Below are 18972 nucleotides of genomic sequence, written 5' to 3'. Positions count from 1 at the left end.
AGGTGCAATTTTTCTTTCAACAAGTTAAATATTGTAACATTTATGTAGCTATTATCTTTATACTTTATAAAACAGTGAGCTTCTCCTTTGGATGTCTAATAGAAAACCCAGCAATTTTGCATCTGAAATACGTACTCAGGTGTAAGGTGTTTCTTGACCCATCAAGTGAGACTTTTCCTCCCAAACAGATGGATGAGAGCCCCACTCTTGGCCAAATTGATGCAGTTTCTCATTCTTCCAGTCTGATAGAGCTGCTGGTGCTTTGGAGATTATACAAAGTGCAGGTTCAAAAAGTTAATTTTGAGTGTTCCAGAACTCGGATTTTTAACTCTAGTCTCAGTTTGTAATTGTTGATCTGCTTACAGACTGCAGCCTCATCTTTGAATTCAGGCCTTGCTCCTCAAAGCACATCTCCAATTGCAATTAAAATGTGCAAGACCTACTCCCTCAGACAATCAGCTTTTTATGACAGTCCAATCCACAGCAGTAAAGATTTCTGAGAGTTTTTCTGCTCTTTAGTAGATCACTTTTGCCTATGGATGAACTACAAATACTTTGACGTCATAATATTCAGTAGGATAAAAATGTGAAACTGGGAATATCAGTTATCTCTATGGAAAACACATTAGGTTTTAAGTATTTTAAGGAGTGTGCTGTGCAACTTTCTTGCAATTTCTTCAATTATTCTTCTCATCTGTTCAAAGTTTGGATCCCAAACAATAGATGAATTGTTGCTGAATTACTTGAAATTTGTCAGGCAGTTTGAGTTTTAAGTAGGAAACACACTTTTGTGAAATTATGTTGCAAGAATTATGGAAAATCATTAAGATTTTCCCTTGATTTGAGAGCTTTGATTGCCTTTCACTTCAACTGGAATTCTTACATTCCAAACCCAACATCTTTAAGAGGTGTTCAGATGAAATATTGGTATAATGACTTCACCCAGGAAACAGACCAAAACCTATCAACCTTCAATAAAGAAGAAGTTGACCTGAAATTGCACTTGAGTTCTGGTATTTTCTATTCCTATCAGGCTATAGCACAAGAAATATTTGGTGACCTTGAAAAGTCACTAAAATCCATAGATAGAATTTTAGTAGATAAGATGTAAAGGAAAATAAGGAGAATTTCTTAATTTCATAGGAAAAAAAGCCTCAGGAATGTTTATGGTAGAGACTTGATTGACTATTGAGATGTTTTAATCCTTGGCATTGAGATTTTTCATCGCAATAAAGAAAAAGTTAATAAATAGTCAAAAATATACAAGTCAATAACATAAATATTGTAGCAGACAGCAGTTTGTGTTTTATATGCTTCTTAGTGGAAAGGTATACTAAGATTTTTTTGGTAATACATTAATTAAACTTCAATTTCAGAAGACTTAAAATCTTTCAGTTGATTAATTTTGGAAGAATATTAAGCAGATTTGAACAGTTGCTTTTGTTTTTTTTTTAAGACCAAGACTGGAAATGTAGCAATAAATAATGAATAAACTTTTTTTTTCTTTTTATTTAAAGATAATTTAAAAACTGTAATAACTGTATTGTACTATTCCACACAGTGGTTGAGGCTGGAAGGAACCTCTTGAAGATGAAATGAATGATGTTGTCCAAAGATGGAGTCATTGAGTAGATAACACTTCTCAGTGCAATTCTTCAGGGCAATAATGAAAAAGCAGAGAAATGCTCTTCTCAAACTATAAACATTAGACTGCTGCTCCTGTAATAGCTTGTTGCAGTAAATATATAGGTTATATTACTTCAAAGTATTTGTCATCATTACCAGAATCAGGGAACTTCTCTTGGGAACATTTGGTGTAGAGTACTTCGAGTGTCTGTCAGCTTCTGTCAAAATACCACCTGGTAACTTTTTTTCTTCTCTTGTGACATAAACAGACATTTGCAGGATGTATTTATGCTTTACAATTACGAAAAAGTGTAATACTCTCTGGTACAATACATGGAGAAGGTTGAGTTTCACTTGAAGTAGACAGTATTTGTTGTTTCAATTAAGTACTTTTAGCATGGATGTCTCTGCACTTGCCAGCCTTGGAAAAATGGAGAGGAAATGAAATCCTTCAGAAATCCTTTTTCTATCCTTTCTTCTGTTACTGAGAGAAAGGCCTAATAACCCATACTAACAACCATGAGAAGGGAAATAATCATGCTTATTCATGAAATCACAGAGTAATTGGAGTTGGAAAGGACCATCTGGAGATTGTCTGACCCCTCAAAGCAGGGTCAGCTAGAGCAAGTTGTCCAGGGCTTTGTTGAGTCAGGTTTTGAATCTCTCTGAGGATTGAGAATCAATACCCAACCTGTCTGAGCAGCCAGCTCCAGTCTTCGATCCTCCTTGCAGTAAAAAAATATTTCTTATGGTGAAATTTAATTTCCTGTCTTTCAATTTGAATGGATTTAGGTTGTAGTTTAAAAATACAGTTGGTACATAAACCACTTTTAACTTAGTGTTTTAAAAACAAAAAATAAAATTGAGAATTATTTCTATTGAAAGAGTTTTGCAGTATAGAACATCTCATTTGTGGAAATCACTTGTAACCCCTGAATATGGTCGTGTGTTTTTGTTGTGCTGTTTCCCACCAGGCTAAGTCAAGATTTCAGTAAACAACATAAATCAGCATTAAACCCTCTACAGATGCATAAAATAATTGCAAAAACCCCTTACTTGCAGCTAGAAACCAAATTAAGCATTCTTTCTCAGAAATAATAACTATACAAATCTCTAATTTTTCATATGTATATTCTTGTCTCAGTGAAAACCGTGAGTGTGCTCTCATTTGGAAAAAGGGATGTTGGAATTGTCTGGGGAACTTGTGTAATCATTGAGGAGGAAAAACAACCCTTCTTTTTGAGTATAGTCAGTGCATTTAGTTGAAGACATCTATCTGCTGTATTTTTGTCCCAGAAAACATACTGAAAATCTTTCCTGGAATACTCTGAGGATATTTCTTACAAATGACTGTTGGCAAGATAGATACCTTTAAAATCTTTAAGTGAGAAGTTCACCCTGCAGGGAGTAAAGAGTATGATTTTAATTTCTTAACTTTACTTTTTCAATACCTTCCTGCACTTGGAGCCAGGTAGTCTGAATTGTCATTTCAAGTATTTGTTCCTCTGTGCCCTGCTCATAGCTCTCTTAAAAAAGCCTGGTCAGGCTTATAGAGTGAAATAATTGGAGTTTGTCGAATATGATGATTTTGTGGGAAAATTTTTGGAGAAAATTGCATTGTTTTATTTTCTGAAACTTTGCAAAAAAAATATTTCAGGGACCAGGTTCTCACTTAATTTTTGTTTTGTTTTTAAGCAGAACCTTTTCCCATTTTTCAAATTCTAGGAAAGTAATTTTTCTTTTAAAGGCTCATCAACACTGTTTTATGTTTTTTTGGGCCAGCTCAGCCAGTTTTTGAAAACTGGTAGCTATGGGAGAAAATAGTGATCTCAAATTTCCTAGCTCTCTGCAGAACCCCCCATATTTTGTTCTGAAATTTTGTCTAAAATGATTGTGCATAACTGATACATTTATAGGTAATTTCTTCTGTTTCCTTCTGTGATGTCTGATAACGTGGGCACTTTTTTATGTCTTTCCCTCAGCTTGTGTATTTTGGGATCATCTCTCTTCTTCTCTTATTAAAAATCTTGTGGACTCTGTTTTTAAATTCAATCTTTGCACCCACAGCTGTCCACTCAGGACATGCAGAGCTACCTTCTGTAGCTTTGATTTTTTAGGCACCAAAGTTTTGTTAGAAGATTTCCTCAAGTTTACCAGATTGCACTTTGGGAAATGTTTCCTTAGTTAGAAGAAGAAATCATTTTTCTGAGGCATGGAGGAAGGCTGGAAGATACCTTATCTCTAGTAGACTTCTAAATAAGTTTCTTACTTATTGCCTTACTCCCCTGCCATATGGATTCAGAAAAGTAAATGAGGTGTTTCAGAATTCCAAAGTAAATGTCTGTGTAACATAAACTTTATGTTTATGTAACATAAAGTTTATTTTTCTTGAATGTGAGTTTTTTGCATGCAGGATCTTTGCCCTGACTCATATACTTGTTTTGTCAGAAGATGATATTCACTATTTACAGATCAAATTTATCTATGCAGACACATCCTCTCTCTTTCTACTCAAATTAAAAAATCTTGATAGCTGAACAATAACCCCCAAAAACAGATCTTAACATTTCTGCCCAGAGTTGGTGTGAAGTATTTGACATGAGGAAGGAAAAAGCACAGCCCATGTCTTGACAGAGTGCAGGCCAGCATCATAATTATTTAGGGCTCTTGAAAAGTATTTTTGTTTTTCTCTCTGAAGGCATGAAGTGCTCTAGCTGCAAAAGTGTTTATTTTCTTTGGATTTTGATTTTGTTAAAGCTGTTCAACAGATAAATGATTTTTGTGGATTTGCACAAGCCTGATTAAACAATTAGAGTTTCTGGAAAATAAAGTGGGGGATCCAGTTTTTAAAAAGTGAAAATAAAAAGTACACTCAGCGCTGACAACTTTAAATATTTGTTTTCTTTTCAACAATAGGGCCTTTATGAATTCAAATAAATCTGACTGCAGTTCCTTGCTGCTTGTCCATGAGCTCATTCTGAGCTTTTCAGCTCTGCAGATCACAGTTCTAGGTGATACATTCATACATAACACTCTCATTTCTACATTTCAGTTGTTAAAGTTCAGGTACAAATGCTGTAGTTCCATGGGGTGACTGTTTGACTGTTGCCAGTTCCTGGCAGTGTAGTCCAGCATGTCATTGCCAAAAAGGCAGCACGGTCCTGTTTATTGGAAGAGTTTCAGCTGCTCTCCAGTTCCACATTGCTCTGAGTCTTCTTGAGACCCAGTTACTCATCCACCTTTCCCAACCTAATCCCTGCAAGTTGTTATAAAGGTTTCTGCCATTTCCATTACATATTTCTCTGCGCTTTTGTACAAATACTCTTCTGAGTGTGACAGCATATCCTCAGTGATATGTCAGTGATCCATCACCCTGACTCTACAGAATGTACTATGAGGGTGAGTGAAGTCTCAAGCTGACAGTTGTATCTGCTTTTTTTTTTTTTTTAAATTTATTACAGCTTGCACTATAATAGAATTTCAAGTGAATGTTAAAGTTAAATGAGAGTAAAATTAACATAACAAAATTGAATCACAATTTATTCTGCTAATCCTCACAATTTAATTTTAATTTATTTTGTGAAAGTCTCAGTTCTCATTTTCTGCATTTTGATCACCTCTTCAAGGAAAAACATAGAACTCATTTTCTTGCTTATATGTTTTATAGTCTCTTTCTTGGTATGCTGGGTGTTTTTAGGTTAGTCAACTACTTCCCATTTATTTGAAGGAATTAATATTTTCACATTTGTGTGGTCTCTTCTTTCAGCAGAAAATCTGTTAGAATATTCTTACCCCTTGTATAGATAAGTGAACATCACCCCTTACATCAAACCTCCACACTTCTCCTTCATTGGAATAAGCATTCAATAAAAAGAGCCTAATTGGTCTGAGTTTTTTCTTCATACCTTTTTATGTTGGCTCTTCTAAATGATGTTGGTTATTATGTGTCCTTTTCATTCTCATGCACATGTAAACCACTCCCTTATCCTTCTTTGCAGACTTTGGTTTTCTTTTCTATGAGATGTGTATCTTCAGTAAAAGATTTAAATAATAATAAAGCTGAAGAACATTTTCTCTGTAGAGTTTAATGAGATTTTGGTGTCTTTCATTGTCATAATTTCACAATGATGATCAAAATGATTCACTTGGGTACACACAGTCTTGAAAACGCCTACCTGACTTCTCTTTTGGCTAGTCTTTCATGAGAGGCTGGACTAAGTATTTCAATTGCTTGTCTTAGCATCCTGCTCTGGAATCCTGGTTTCTCTGATGCCAAAAAGAAGTCAGTAGGTATTTACCACTGATAGCAATGCAGTCAGTACCCACCTGTGGAGAAAATAGTGAGACTTGAAAACATTTTCTGTATGTTCTATCACAGTGGTCTTCATAGGATGAACAAAATTCAAGTATTTGTGCTGTGAATAACTGCTGGAATGCAGATTCCTTCCTCTTTTCAGAAGTAATTGCATCAAATATGGTCGCAATGACTTCTACTCTCATTGTAGCAGTGTTACGTACATCAAGGAATTAGAGCCTCTGTCTTCTGTGGCCTTATCAAAAGGTGAGGAGGAGAATGAGAAAATACATCAATGAATTTCTGACTGAGAAAGCTGCTTTTTGGTTGTTTTAGACATTAGAGAGGGGAATCACCAAGCACCACACAAAAGATCAGAAAGTGTAATTTCTACAAAGTGGTATTATGTGCATAAATCTTCTGAAAGACAGATACCTCTGGGATACCGTAGGCCACAGACTCCTGTGTAATCCATTACCCATGCCGATATAAACCTTTGATTTGTGGGTTTAAACCTGAGGCTGAGTAACCTCATAAATATGCTAATCCACTGTAATCAAGAAAAGTGCCATTGCAAATACAAAATTTTTATTCCAGAGCTCTAACAGCTTTATAGCATGCTCTACATTTATAACAATAAACTTTGGGAAATTACTCTCTTCATGTTTAAGAAAATGCTTTGCCCTTTTCTTGTCATCTCACAATGGGTTTTACATACATTATTTTGAATGGCATGATCTTTATGCAAAATTCAGGGCATGTTTTGCCTTCTCTAACCACGTATTTGATTTCTAAAATGAACAAAACATTGCATAAATTTTAAAAATTCAGCTTTTGTAGCCTTATAAAAATTTTATTATCATTTTTATTAGGCTGGAGACCAGACAGTTGGTTAACTGGTAGATTGTCTAGCAAAACCAGCTCTTACTGTAGATGTAAAAAATAAATTTGAAAAAAAATCTTATCATTTTAGCAGCACATTTTCCATCTCCGTTATATATGTTTCTACATATACACATCGGCCTTAATGTTAAATGTCATGGCCATCATATTAAGTTCTGCAGTCATTCAAATAGCTCCATATAAAGTTATTAATTTATGTGGGAAAGGTGAAAAATATCTTGTATGAAAGATTTTTTCCTGTTTATAAACTTCAGAATACAAGGGGAAGTGGAATCTGCACCTTGGGAGATTCAGATTGAACATTAGAAAAAATTCCTTGTGTTAGCAATGGTGCATTGAAACAGATTTTCTAGACTGGCCATGGAATGTTCACTCTTGGAGGTTTACAAAACTTACCTGGAAAAGGCATTGTTGGCCTGATCTGGTGCTGCCAGCAGCCCGGCTTTGAGAGGGAAGTTGAATAACCTCAGGTTGTGATGTTCCTCCCCATCCCCCTTTCTGTGACTCTGTGGTGATAAGAGCACATTCCAAAACAGGTGCAGCTTTCCTAATGAGAAACTCCTTAATTTATCAAGTCATAATAAGATGTCAGAAAAAGTCATACCAAGAAAGCTGAAACCTGGGGTTGAAAAGAAAATTCAATTCTAGCAAGTGACAAAAATGGCTTTTCCTTAATGTAGCTTGACAAACAAAACCATATCGTCATGCAATGCTTCTCTTTGTAGTAGAATTTAATCATTCAACTCTGCCTGACAAATTCTCTCACTTCATTCCCTTCACTTCTGTTTCTAATTTTTCTTCCTGTCCATTTAATCTAGGCAGGCTTTTAAAAACCAGAGTTTTGAAAGATGTTGTCTAGAAATCTGCTGTTTCACACAGTTTGTAGGAGAAGTCAATCCTGCAAAGATTTATGTCTAAAATAACTTTTCAGTACTATAGGTTTTTGTGCCAATTACTTTTAATCTTTTTTTTTTAAAATTTGATTTTGAAACATGTCATTTGTCTCTTGTCTATGTCTTTTAATTTTCTTCCATTCTTCCATTGACTTTAATGTTCAATATTTCAATTTCTTAATAATGTCCATATGAATCATTATGAAAATGCTTTGCACACTGAATAAAACTGTAAGTTAAATAACAGTTCCCTCCCCCAGATTCTCTCCTTCAATTCCTGGGGTTTTTTTTTAATGTTGGGTTTTTCTGTGTGGTGTATGTTTGTATGTATACACAGGCACAAAATTGAATAAAGAAGTGGAATATGTGTATTAAATTTAATAGATAAAGTGCCTATTAGGTAGGAATATAAGTTCAGCTGTTATAACCTTATTGAGGAGTGTCTTTCATCTTACTTGAATACAAAACTAGATTGTCTTTCAGCCTCTCATGACTCTGAATAGTGGAAATAATATCCTGTAATTATTACATTTTTTGAGCAATGGAGGGGTGGATATTTGGATAATATAATGTGTGCCAGCATGAGAGACAGGGCTGCAGCATGCAGAGATAATCTGTGGAAGCTGTTTATCAAATCTTGATGTGAAGTCTGAATTTCTTTGTTATCTTTCATTTTCTATTTATGTTATCAGTATGAAAGTTTTGTTATCACTAAATCTTATCATCTGGGAGGACTGTTTGTCAGCATCAGACTGAATTCTTTACAGCCATTAACACAGCAGAAGGAAGCAGGATTCTGCTAGCAGCCACTTAGCTTCATGTTGCTTCTCAGATCTTTTAAGCCCAGAAAAAAATATTTCTTTTGCCTATTTTATCATTACACTGTTTTACAGAAATACCCAGTGAGTACTTACAAACCACGGGAGAAATTTATCTCACCTAAAATTATTTATAGTGTGAGTTTGATATTAGGTCTATAGTTTAAACTAATCACAGAATCCCAGTGTTGTTAGTGGAGAGAAATGGCAGCTCCATAGGGTGATTCCTCACAATTTATGAGAGTTTTCCACATCTATTTTAGAGTCACTCCCCTAAGAAGAGCCTTCCTATCTGCTGACTTTTATAAGCTAGCTGACTAATTTAGACTAGGTTCACACATGGCATGAGATCGGATGTACTCCACATGGCAAAATTCAGGTACATTTCAAATTTTGTTTTACAAGTTCTAGGAAAGCCAATATATGGAATAAATGTGTGGCACTTTTAGCCTCCAATAGTTTAATGTTTCTCTTATTTAGACAGATGTAATTAGTTGGTAATCTTGTCCTTTCCTTACCACGTTCCAGTGGAATTTGTTTTCCAAAGGAAAGGAAAATATATTTTGTGCTTTGCCGGTTAAATATTTCTATTGGGAAACTGACAATTCCATCCATCTCTCACTTTTGCAGGCCTCTCTTCATAGTTAAAGTCCAATGTGAAAGAAGAGTCAGAATAATTTTTGCTCTCTCTAAAGATATCCCAAGATATAATTGTACTTATAATTGTATTTATATTTAAACAAAATAATCAGAATATCTTTTCCTTTGTAAATACTGATTATTCAGTAGTCATGTATTCACTGTGTTTGAAGATATAGGTACCATTCCCCACCCCAAAATTATTGTGTAATCCATAGTAATGTGTTTAAAACAGTTTAGACTTGGGTCTCTGCAGTCATGTTTGTGCAGAGTAGATATCTAAACTTCACTTTGTACAATGAAATGTAAATGTGAGAATTTATGGGCTTAAATCTTCCAGCATTCTCATTCCATATTATCACAGCGTGTAATCTTTTACATTTTCTTTATGAAAAAAGTTATACACAAAAATGCAGCCACCTACACAAGTAATTTGCTCAGCTGACTCTCATACTTTTTTTGTCTGAAGTTGCCTCAGTCAGAAAGTGTCCCTCAAGAAAATATGAAATATAATGGACACCAAAATATGTCAGCCTTTATGTTCAGTCAGTATCCATTTCTCCTGATTCAGTACATACCTAGCACCGGTGTGGGAGTGTGTAATAGTTTTATCCAAGAAGAAATTAAATTACGTTTTTGATGATACTGAAGGAAGTAATAATTCTGCAGGGTTTAAGTCTGCATAATCAACACAGTCCAGGCAGTTTAGTTTGGGTTATGTCTGACCTTATTGCATTATGTTTCCAGGTTTAATAATTAGACCTTCTATCAGAGTTTTGCAATGTATTTATTTTAGTTTCTCTTATTTGTTCATTTTTAATTTGTTAACGGTGGAAGATGGAAAAATTGTATTAACGGAAGTATTTGTTCATAGTTTGAGAGGCTGAGCAGATAGGAGTTTGCTTTAGTGGGTAATGTCATGAAATGGAGCACAGATTACAATTACTTTTTGTGTACATTATTTGAATATATGAAACGTTTTCATGGATTAGGTTCCTTTTTTGTACAAATGTGCAGTTTTGATTTAGTACCTAGTTTTCCTTTTCCCCAATTGGTGTCATTACAATTGTGGAGATGGCTTCTTGACACCTATATTTTTAAACTAAAAGTTTAAAAGTTGTAAGGGCACACTTTCTATTTCCATATGAAAGTTGTGCCTGAGTTAGACTTTCAAGATTGTCTCATTTTTGTAGCGGAACAGATCTTGACCTATTGTTCTGTAGGACTCTATTCCTGCTGCATGTGATAGTCAAGGTAAAGATGAACTGGAGCAATGGGAAAAATGAATCCATTCCTGCAGACATTAACTTCTGAGGGCTGGAAAAATCAGTGTTCAGAAGTTCCTCTTTCAACAGACCTTTTCCATTAAGCATTATTCACTGTAAAGTGCATTTCCTACATCATGTCAATAACCAAAACATGAAAAGTTAAGAAGTACCATGCATTGAAATGTTGATTGCAGTGCAACCTTGTGTTGGTGCTCTCTGGCCTATTCTGCTGCTTATCTGACTTTTGAATCCTTAGTTGCTGTAGAGGATTTGCCAGCAGTCACAATGCCCTGTCTTCCAATCTGGCCATGTATTGCTAAAACAGTTTGTTTGCTTGCTTTTTTAAAAACTATAAATTTAAAAACTTTAATGTGCCAGAGAAAAAAAGATATACATGTCTGTTGGAAGAATCCCCACAGTTCATTTGTCACTCATCAGCCTTTTCTTCATAGGCTTTTCTCTCTAAATTTCTCTCTAAAGACATTCAGCTGGAGCACATGTGTAAATATATATATATATATATATTTATATGTGAACCCCACATTTGGCTTTGGAATCTTTTCATTCTGTCACAGTTTTCTACATTTAATCTGTTGTATATTGGGGTTACTTTGATCTGATGGAATACAATTGCAGTTCACAACAACAACAACAACAGTAATGATAATAATAACAATAAGTCATAGAGGTTTTTCTTTACTATAAGAAATTATGTTCCACACAACACTTTGTTCTGTTCTGTAAGAAAGGATAGAAAGGATATTTATCTTCTTCCTCATTTATAAAAGAAGACAGAGATAATGTTTGTGGGATCCACAAGCTTTTTAGATGTTTTGGGGAAACTGAAAATTATTGAGGTATGATACAAATTAACAAAGGAGATATTTGTTTCCAATATCTTTAAGTCCAATATGAAAACCTTGGGTTGAAAGAACTTTTCTTTTCTTGTCCCTTATCTATATAGGCACAAGCAAAAAGACAATTACATTCATATCTATGTGAAACCCCAATGGAAATAAATCTTTTTAATTGTATTATGGTTCTTTGTATCAGTCCTAGGTTCATGACATTACTTGCTTCTTTGTGGTCTACTTATGATTAAAATATGTATTCTTTTTGTTAATGTTCTGTGTTGAAATTAGTCAAAGATGCATGATAGTGTGCAGAAAATACTGAAGTTCATCTTTTAAACATGAACTCTAATGTAATTATTAGAAGATACTTGATTAAAATTAGAAATTACTTTTGGGATGAAACTTTCTGTCTAACTGTGTTTCTGCTTTAAAGTACGAGTACTTTCAGGAAAATCCCATACAACCAGCCAAGGAAGTCTCACAGACAGATGTTCTTCCTTAAATTCACAAACATGGACTCCAGCAGTAGAACATTGCACTTATCTTGAGTAGATGATTAGATTAATAGAAGCTGGAAAATATGGAATCATTCCTTTTGTGTGCAAAAACTTTTTATTCCTGAGATTTAGACTTTGCAGATAATTTAATTATTGATAATGATGTAAAATCATTGGAATGTTGTTAATCTGCTTACTCCATTTTTGTTGTGTGCTGGAAAAGAGAAATAGAGGTGCTATAGTTTCTTAAAAAAACTTGAGGTGATTTTCCTGGCATGATTGTGATCAGACTGCAGGGTTTGATTGCAGACTGGAGTTGTTTCTAGACTCACAGAGGCTGTTAAGGGATTCCTACACCTTGAATGAAAACAATTGTAGTAATGCAAAATCTAAATGCTCCTTCAATAAAGAGCATTTCAACAGGTCACAGAAAGTGAACTCTATCAAAGCTGAATTTTTTTGTCCTTGTGCTAGTTCATCACCTGAAGTATGGTACTTGTGAAAAACATTCTGGAAACACCAGGAGTAAATTTGAATACTAAACAGTATTTGAAGTAAATCCAGACAGCATTTAAAATATGAAAAATGAATTTGGAAAGCTTTCATTTCTGTTCAAGGTGTACTTAAACAATTGTTTGTGCTTGGAATGTGCTTTATACTGGGCCAAAGAAGTCCTCTGGTCCTTTCTCAGATGTTATCTTTTAGGTAATTGATCTATGTTTAGCTGTGTTTGGCTGGCACAAGGCCATTATTATCACCATTGTTACTGAATCTTACATTATAGCTTTGGCCTACAATTAAAAAAAAATAAAAATAAAAATAAATGATTGAGTATCATGAACTATCATTTCAAAAGTTCACAAGTAAGCTATGAAAGGGATTCAGAGTACTTTGGGGTAATTACTAGTCCAGATCAGATCTTAAATGCAGAAAGATTTCTAAACCAAGCAATTATTTGAAAAGAGTGTAAATATAGTTAGATAGACACTTTGTATAATTCAAAGTAGAAGATTTTCTGTATCTTTAGTTTGATAATTATAGTCGGAAAAACTGAGCAAGACAGGGACTTATGGATATTTGTAGATATAACATAAATATTAAGTGCTGTTCTTAACATTTGCAAAAAGTACTTTACAAAAATAATTATTGTCTGTATTGCATGCAAGTGTGAATGTCTCTATGTATATGCTGTCTTAGAGATAATTCTTAAATTTTCACAAAAATTATAGCAAGGAGCTGAACTAATGCATGTTCTGGTGAGGCTGTAAAAATGTAGGCCAAAAGAATATTTATTACTTTGTCTTTAAAGTAATTTGTTTGAAACTGTTTTATTATGCACCAGATTTATCTTTTTTAAAAATTAAATTAACATATGCATTAATTTTGGTATTATACAATTAAAATATTTTAAATGCATTAATTTTAAGCACTGTATGTTGTTTGTCTTCTCTAAAAGCATGTTTCAGTGTTATTAAAATTGAAGATGGTGTTGGTCAAAACAGTTGACTATAAACAAGACAATTTATAACAATATGATTTCTTAATATTTTTCATATTGTTTTAATTGTTCATTAAGTGGATATTTCTATTAATTTTTGTTTAAGTGAAAGTATTATCTTCCATTGTTTGTATTTTGATACCTGCAAGGATATGGGAATTAGTTGCTCATCTCACTTTATCATAAATGCAGGTGTGTGCAGACTAGACTGAAATTACACTTGAAAGTAATCATCCATGGAGCCATAAAGCCCTCACCTTAAAAGAGCTGTTGAGTCTGACAATATTGTAATTTACTTCTATTTTATTTGCAGATTGCCTTCTCACAGCACAATACTATCATGGATCTGGTGCAGTTCTTTGTCACCTTCTTCAGGTAAATGGCTTTTTTTGTCTTACTGAAATCCTGATGACTCTTTACCATGAAACCAGTGTCTTAACCAGCCTCTGAATCTTGAGAAATGCCTGAAAGGCCTTCAAACTGTGCTCCCTAATTTGCAGTGTCCAGACCAATTAAAGGCAGCTGCTGGAACCTTGCATTACAGAATTGTGTGTTTCATATTCAGTGGTACAGTCTTCAAACTGCCTAAAGATTACCTGGGTTTGTACCATATATTACAGTGATTAAGAAGAGCCAGCTAAACTCAACTAATTCATGTGTGTGATTTCTCTATAAACACTTCTATGGAATTACTTAAAATGTTCAGTAGCTTGTTATTTTTAATAAAGCACAGCACATCACTACTAATGTTTCCATGGGTTAGAGATTAATTGTGAAAGGCAGTAGCTGATGCCTGAGATTTGGTTCTGGAAGGAATGCAGGGATGGGCTTCAACTGCAAATGGACAACTCTTCTAGAATGTGAACAAAACTCCACTGAAACACTTGTTAAAAGTTCAGCTGTCTTATAAAATGTCACAAACTTGCATGCACTTGGATCAGTTATAGTGCTTTGAAATATTGCTATGAAGATATTTCCCAATAACCATGAAGTGTACACAAAATGTGAACAGTGACAGACAGGTATGTTCATCAGAATTTCTGTATTTCTAGAACAGACATGGCTCTATTTCACAAGTTCACAGCATGGCTTCTCTATTGACTTTAATCCCTGTGCTCTGAGGAACTGTACCTAAAGAATCAGACTCTTAAGTATTGTGAATGGACTAAATTCTGTTCATTGCTGTTGCCAAAAAGGGCACAGAAATGAACAGAGCCTGAAGTTTTCTGTACCCAGGGCACTGGCTAATGGAGAGGAGGTTAGTAGGTGATATAAAATATCTTACTTCTCCTCATTCACCACAAACAAAGCAATAAAATGCTGATTGCCTAAAGGTCAGGTGTTTTGGGTGTTTGATTTTTGAGGGGTTTTTTTTTTGTGTTTCGGGTTTTTTTTCTGTTTTTTCATAGGGAGACAGCAAGCTCTAAAACTTATGGTGATTATGCTAAGATTTAGATTACAAACCCATATAGAAGAAAGCAAAGCCTGTCCAAGTACAACAGAGCAGAGGGAGCCTGTGACAAATAGCAGAGGTAAACTTAGAGCAGTTTGTTCCATCTGAGGATACATGGCATTGTCTCTCCCAGTGCAATGCTCTGTCTCATTCAGCTGGTTCTGGGTAAATGCACAGGTAGGATGCCAGCAGTTTGTAGACTAAGAGAATAATTTTAATAAGGGTTTAGGTTTGTTTCTTGTTTTGTGTGGGTTTAGGTTTGTTTGTGGGGTTTGGTTTTGTTTACTGAATGGGAGTGAGGTATACTGTGACTGTGGCAAATCACAGTGGTAACAGTAATAACCCAGGCCATATTTACTAAGATTATAGATAGAGAAAATAATTGTCTTTAAAGACAATTTGAATATGCTTGATAACAAAACATATTTCATGGTAAACCTGCATTTGCATTTCTCCTATCCGGTATTATACTTCTATTTCTGAGGATGTGGCAAAATGCTGTTCTCAGACCCATTTGACAATAACAGCTATTCTACAACCAGGCAAAAATATAGCTTAAAACTGTTCCTTTATAGGTTTTGTGTTCCAGACTGAAAGATGAAATGGATATTTTACTGCTTGAATCAGAAATATCAAAACAGGCACTTTGAGAACTGTCCTGATGTATCAAGATGAACTGTTTTAAAAGTATTGTTCTGTAAGGACTTTATTTAAAACTATACATAATAAAGCACAAAATCTATTATTAGCTTTGCAATTACTGCTTGATTTACCAAGATACTGATAGTGTATGTCCTAGAACAAAAAAGTTCAAGGATAAGGTAAAGAGAAGTTATATTGAAAAAAAGAGGCAGGATATTACTGAAACTGAAGTGCTTTAGACCATGATATGCATTGTTAAAAACCCCTACCCTATTTAATGTCATTCTTTTTCTACTGGAAGGTTTTGTTGCAGCTGCTGGTTCAGTGACCTTTCCTCTAAGAATAAAAATGCAATGTAAGAGTGGTAAGAGATTCCAAACTGTCTTACAGAGAGTGTGGCATCTCTGTTGCTGTGTTCAGTGCCCTGAGGACTTTTAGCTATCACACAAATGGAGAAGTTTGTGACTTTTTTTCTTCCCACCTTCTTTAAAGAAGTACAGATCTCATTGGAAAAATTCACAGGCAGCAAACGTGAATGATCTTTCTTACATGGAAGAAATGCAGTATTCACAATTAAAAAAAGTACATTTCTGTATTACCTTGACCATTAAACCCCAAAATATCCTATTGTTTGGCATGTTTTTTTTTTGTTTCAAACTCTAAGAGATAAAGAAATATTCAGTGTTTTCAAGTCTTAGATGAATATGTAGATTTAACTAAGTAGGTATGAAGACATTTTAGACATTTCATAGGGGTATAGAAGTAGGTTTAGTTTCTGAAAATACTATTTACTTCTTTAGATCACATCTAACATCCATGAAAGTTGATTGTACAATATTTGTTAGTTTTTATTATCTATGATTTGAATAAATCCTCAATGGAGAGCTAAGAAACACTTGATTTTTATACTTGCTTTTAAATAAAATTATAACAGTGTAACAGAATTTATAACAGTACTCAAGCAATTCCCAGATAATTATTTGTATTAAGAATCTGAAGCATAAGTTCTGGTAAGAAATGTGGTTAAATCTCATAATCAAAAACCAGGCAAGCATGAAATTGGTGCAGATGACAAAGGTTAGCTGTTAATATACTCGTGATAGGAAATGATAAGCAAGTGCTACAGCCAGAATTATGTTTTTAAAGCCTTTTTCAAATGCATGGTACCAACTACTAACTCATCAGGCATGTTCTCTGAGCTCCCAGAACTATTACTTCCCTTGCCTCTGCTACTTTGGGTGAAGCTGACTGACTTAATAGAATATTTTGTGACATATCTTCATGTTGTCATAAATTACAGAATCTCCTGGTTTTAATAAGTAAAGCACTGTTAAACAATATGGACTCTTTGAAAGTTTAAAAATCCTTCTTTTTTGTGTGCTTTAAGAAATTCCATGAAAAATTATGGTCATTAAAGATTAGGGGTACATTCTTTCTGTTAAATCTGTGAGCAGTATAAGTGAGAGAAAACAATATTCAAAATATACCCAGTGCTTATTGCAGAAAGAAGGGATGGATATTGTGGTACAGGTGAGCATGGGCTACAACAGGAATTGCAGCAGATGCTGAAGAACCAGATTTGTTAACTCCACCTGTAGGTCTGTGTGCTAGAATCTCTGAGCAGTCCCTTCAGTTGTGTTCCCTGCACTGGCAGTGGCAGTGTCCGAGCTCCTGGGAGCTGCAGTGCTTGAATCCAACGCCCTGGGGGTGAATTTGCAATGGGAGAGCTCCTGCTCTTTACCAGCATCCTTTGGTCTGCATCCCTGCCTTCCTGTTTTGTTTCTGGTAAAATGAAGGGTGGTAAATTAGTGCTGGATTTTGGTGTGCTTATCTTTATGAGGTCGAATATTGATTGCTGTGAGCAAGACAAAACACGGTGTGTCGGGATCAGATCACAATCCATGGCTGGGATCTCAGAAAATCCAGAACTCTTATAAATCTAAATTAGAGTATTTTATAGTAATATGAAAATGAAGTTATCGCAGCAAAAGGGATTTTACTTTTGGGGCTAGAATGAAATTGATTTTTACTTAGTGATGCATTTAAAGTTTTCACCTCACTTAGAAGCACAGAGTTGTTTGACTTCCACTGGGAAAAGCACATCTGTACTGTGATGGGCAGTTAGAGTTGGGCTTTCCTTAAATATTTGTTTTGAATTGTTGAATGTAGCTTTGTGTCTTCTGCACTCTGAATCATACAGAAACTTTGTCATCACTGTGGAGTTATTTGGCGTGCTCATATTTCTGGAGAAGGCAGCCACTTGTTACTGGCCTGCAGGCAAAGGAGATTGCCCAGTACTGCTGGATCAGTTGCTCTTCAAAACAAGGGATGAGTCACTTAATCAGTGAACAGAGCTGTTTTCCATTATTTTCTTTCTGGTTTTAATCCTTCTGTTTGTCCTTTGAGTCATATGGAAGTGTGTGTGAGTGCACTAGTGCTCACCATATTTTGATTTCAGCAGACACTGTTCCTCAAAACACAAAATAGATATCAGATATCTTCAGATATCTTAAGATGACCTATGTACCTGCTTGCTATAAAACAGGTGTGGGGCTCTTCTTAAAGTCAGTGCATTTAAAGTTTGGAAGTCTCACTTCCTTTATGTATCAAATTCAGTGAGAGATGTTCATTGTGCCTTCTGAAGCTCTTGCATTTTCTCCTTCCAGGGGTATGTCTCTCTACAGCTACATTGGATTTTGTATCCTAAGAAGCATCACAGATAATTCATACAATGTTTGTGTTTTGATTCCCTGCATTTTGTATTGTATTTTCTTAAATCCAGTTTGATATTTTCTTAGATTTCAGCAGCATTGGTGCTCACACCAATTTCTCTTCTGACTGCTTAAACTGGTCACTTTTTTATGAAACTCCAGTCCTCTGTAGTTTAAACAAAAGAACTAGAACAAGTTTTCTTCTGTGATAAATGGACTTGAAATTTTGCTTTTGTCATTTTAATTCCAAGGAGAAGGAATTCAGTCTTCTTATGAAATGTACCAGTTGCGAAGTTAACTCCAGGAGTTTGCTCCCAGATGTAAGGAATACAGTGAAGGGGGGTGAAAGCCGATGAAGGAAAACAATAACAAAAAAATAAAGGAAGTAAGAAATATTAATGTTTTCCTTTAGGCAGTAGTGTCATTGTCCATTACAGTGGGTGACAAGCAGCTTTGTCAAGCCCCGTGCCCGCCTGTCTCTGCAGGCGCGGTCGGTGTGACGAGCTGGGCTCTGAGTGACAGCCAAGAAATGAGCAATCTCCTCATGGCAGGGCAGAAATATCCCAGGTCCCTGTGCTCAGCTCTAATAAATCACTGAAAGGGAGAAAAGACAGTGCTACACCGAGCGCTATGCTGTGAATTTCATATGTCCCAAAATATTAAATCTGATTATTCCTTTTTTAGAAAGGACATCTTAATTCAAAGGAATTCATCTTCTGTATTGGAATATTAATGCAAATATTCCAGTAAAACTTCCTGGTGCCAAATGAAGTATTTAGTGTGAGAGGTTTTGTGGTCTTTCTAATTTATCTATTGGAATCCAAGGTAGGAGAGGCTGTGTTTTGCCAATAGAAGCAAAAGTTATTGAAATCCAAT

At 34.9% G+C, this 18972-nt stretch overlaps 1 protein-coding gene across 5 annotated transcripts in view; it reads left to right on the top strand.

Annotated features, from left to right (window-relative positions):
• Positions 1-18972, top strand: part of ATRNL1 (attractin like 1) — a 432328-nt gene that overhangs the window by 204170 nt on the left and 209186 nt on the right. For all 5 annotated transcript variants that reach the window (XM_086899053.1, XM_086899052.1, XM_086899057.1 and 2 more), the window contains one exon: positions 13604-13665. In XM_086899053.1, the coding sequence (XP_086755179.1) occupies positions 13604-13665 (62 nt within the window). The remainder of the gene's footprint in view (positions 1-13603; positions 13666-18972) is intronic.

This window comes from Cyanistes caeruleus, chromosome 8, assembly GCF_971803275.1.
Source record: "Cyanistes caeruleus chromosome 8, bCyaCae1.hap1.1, whole genome shotgun sequence".
Lineage (NCBI taxonomy): Eukaryota > Metazoa > Chordata > Aves > Passeriformes > Paridae > Cyanistes > Cyanistes caeruleus.
Note: the sequence above shows the minus strand (reverse complement) of the source record. Positions and strands in the feature narration are given on the sequence as shown.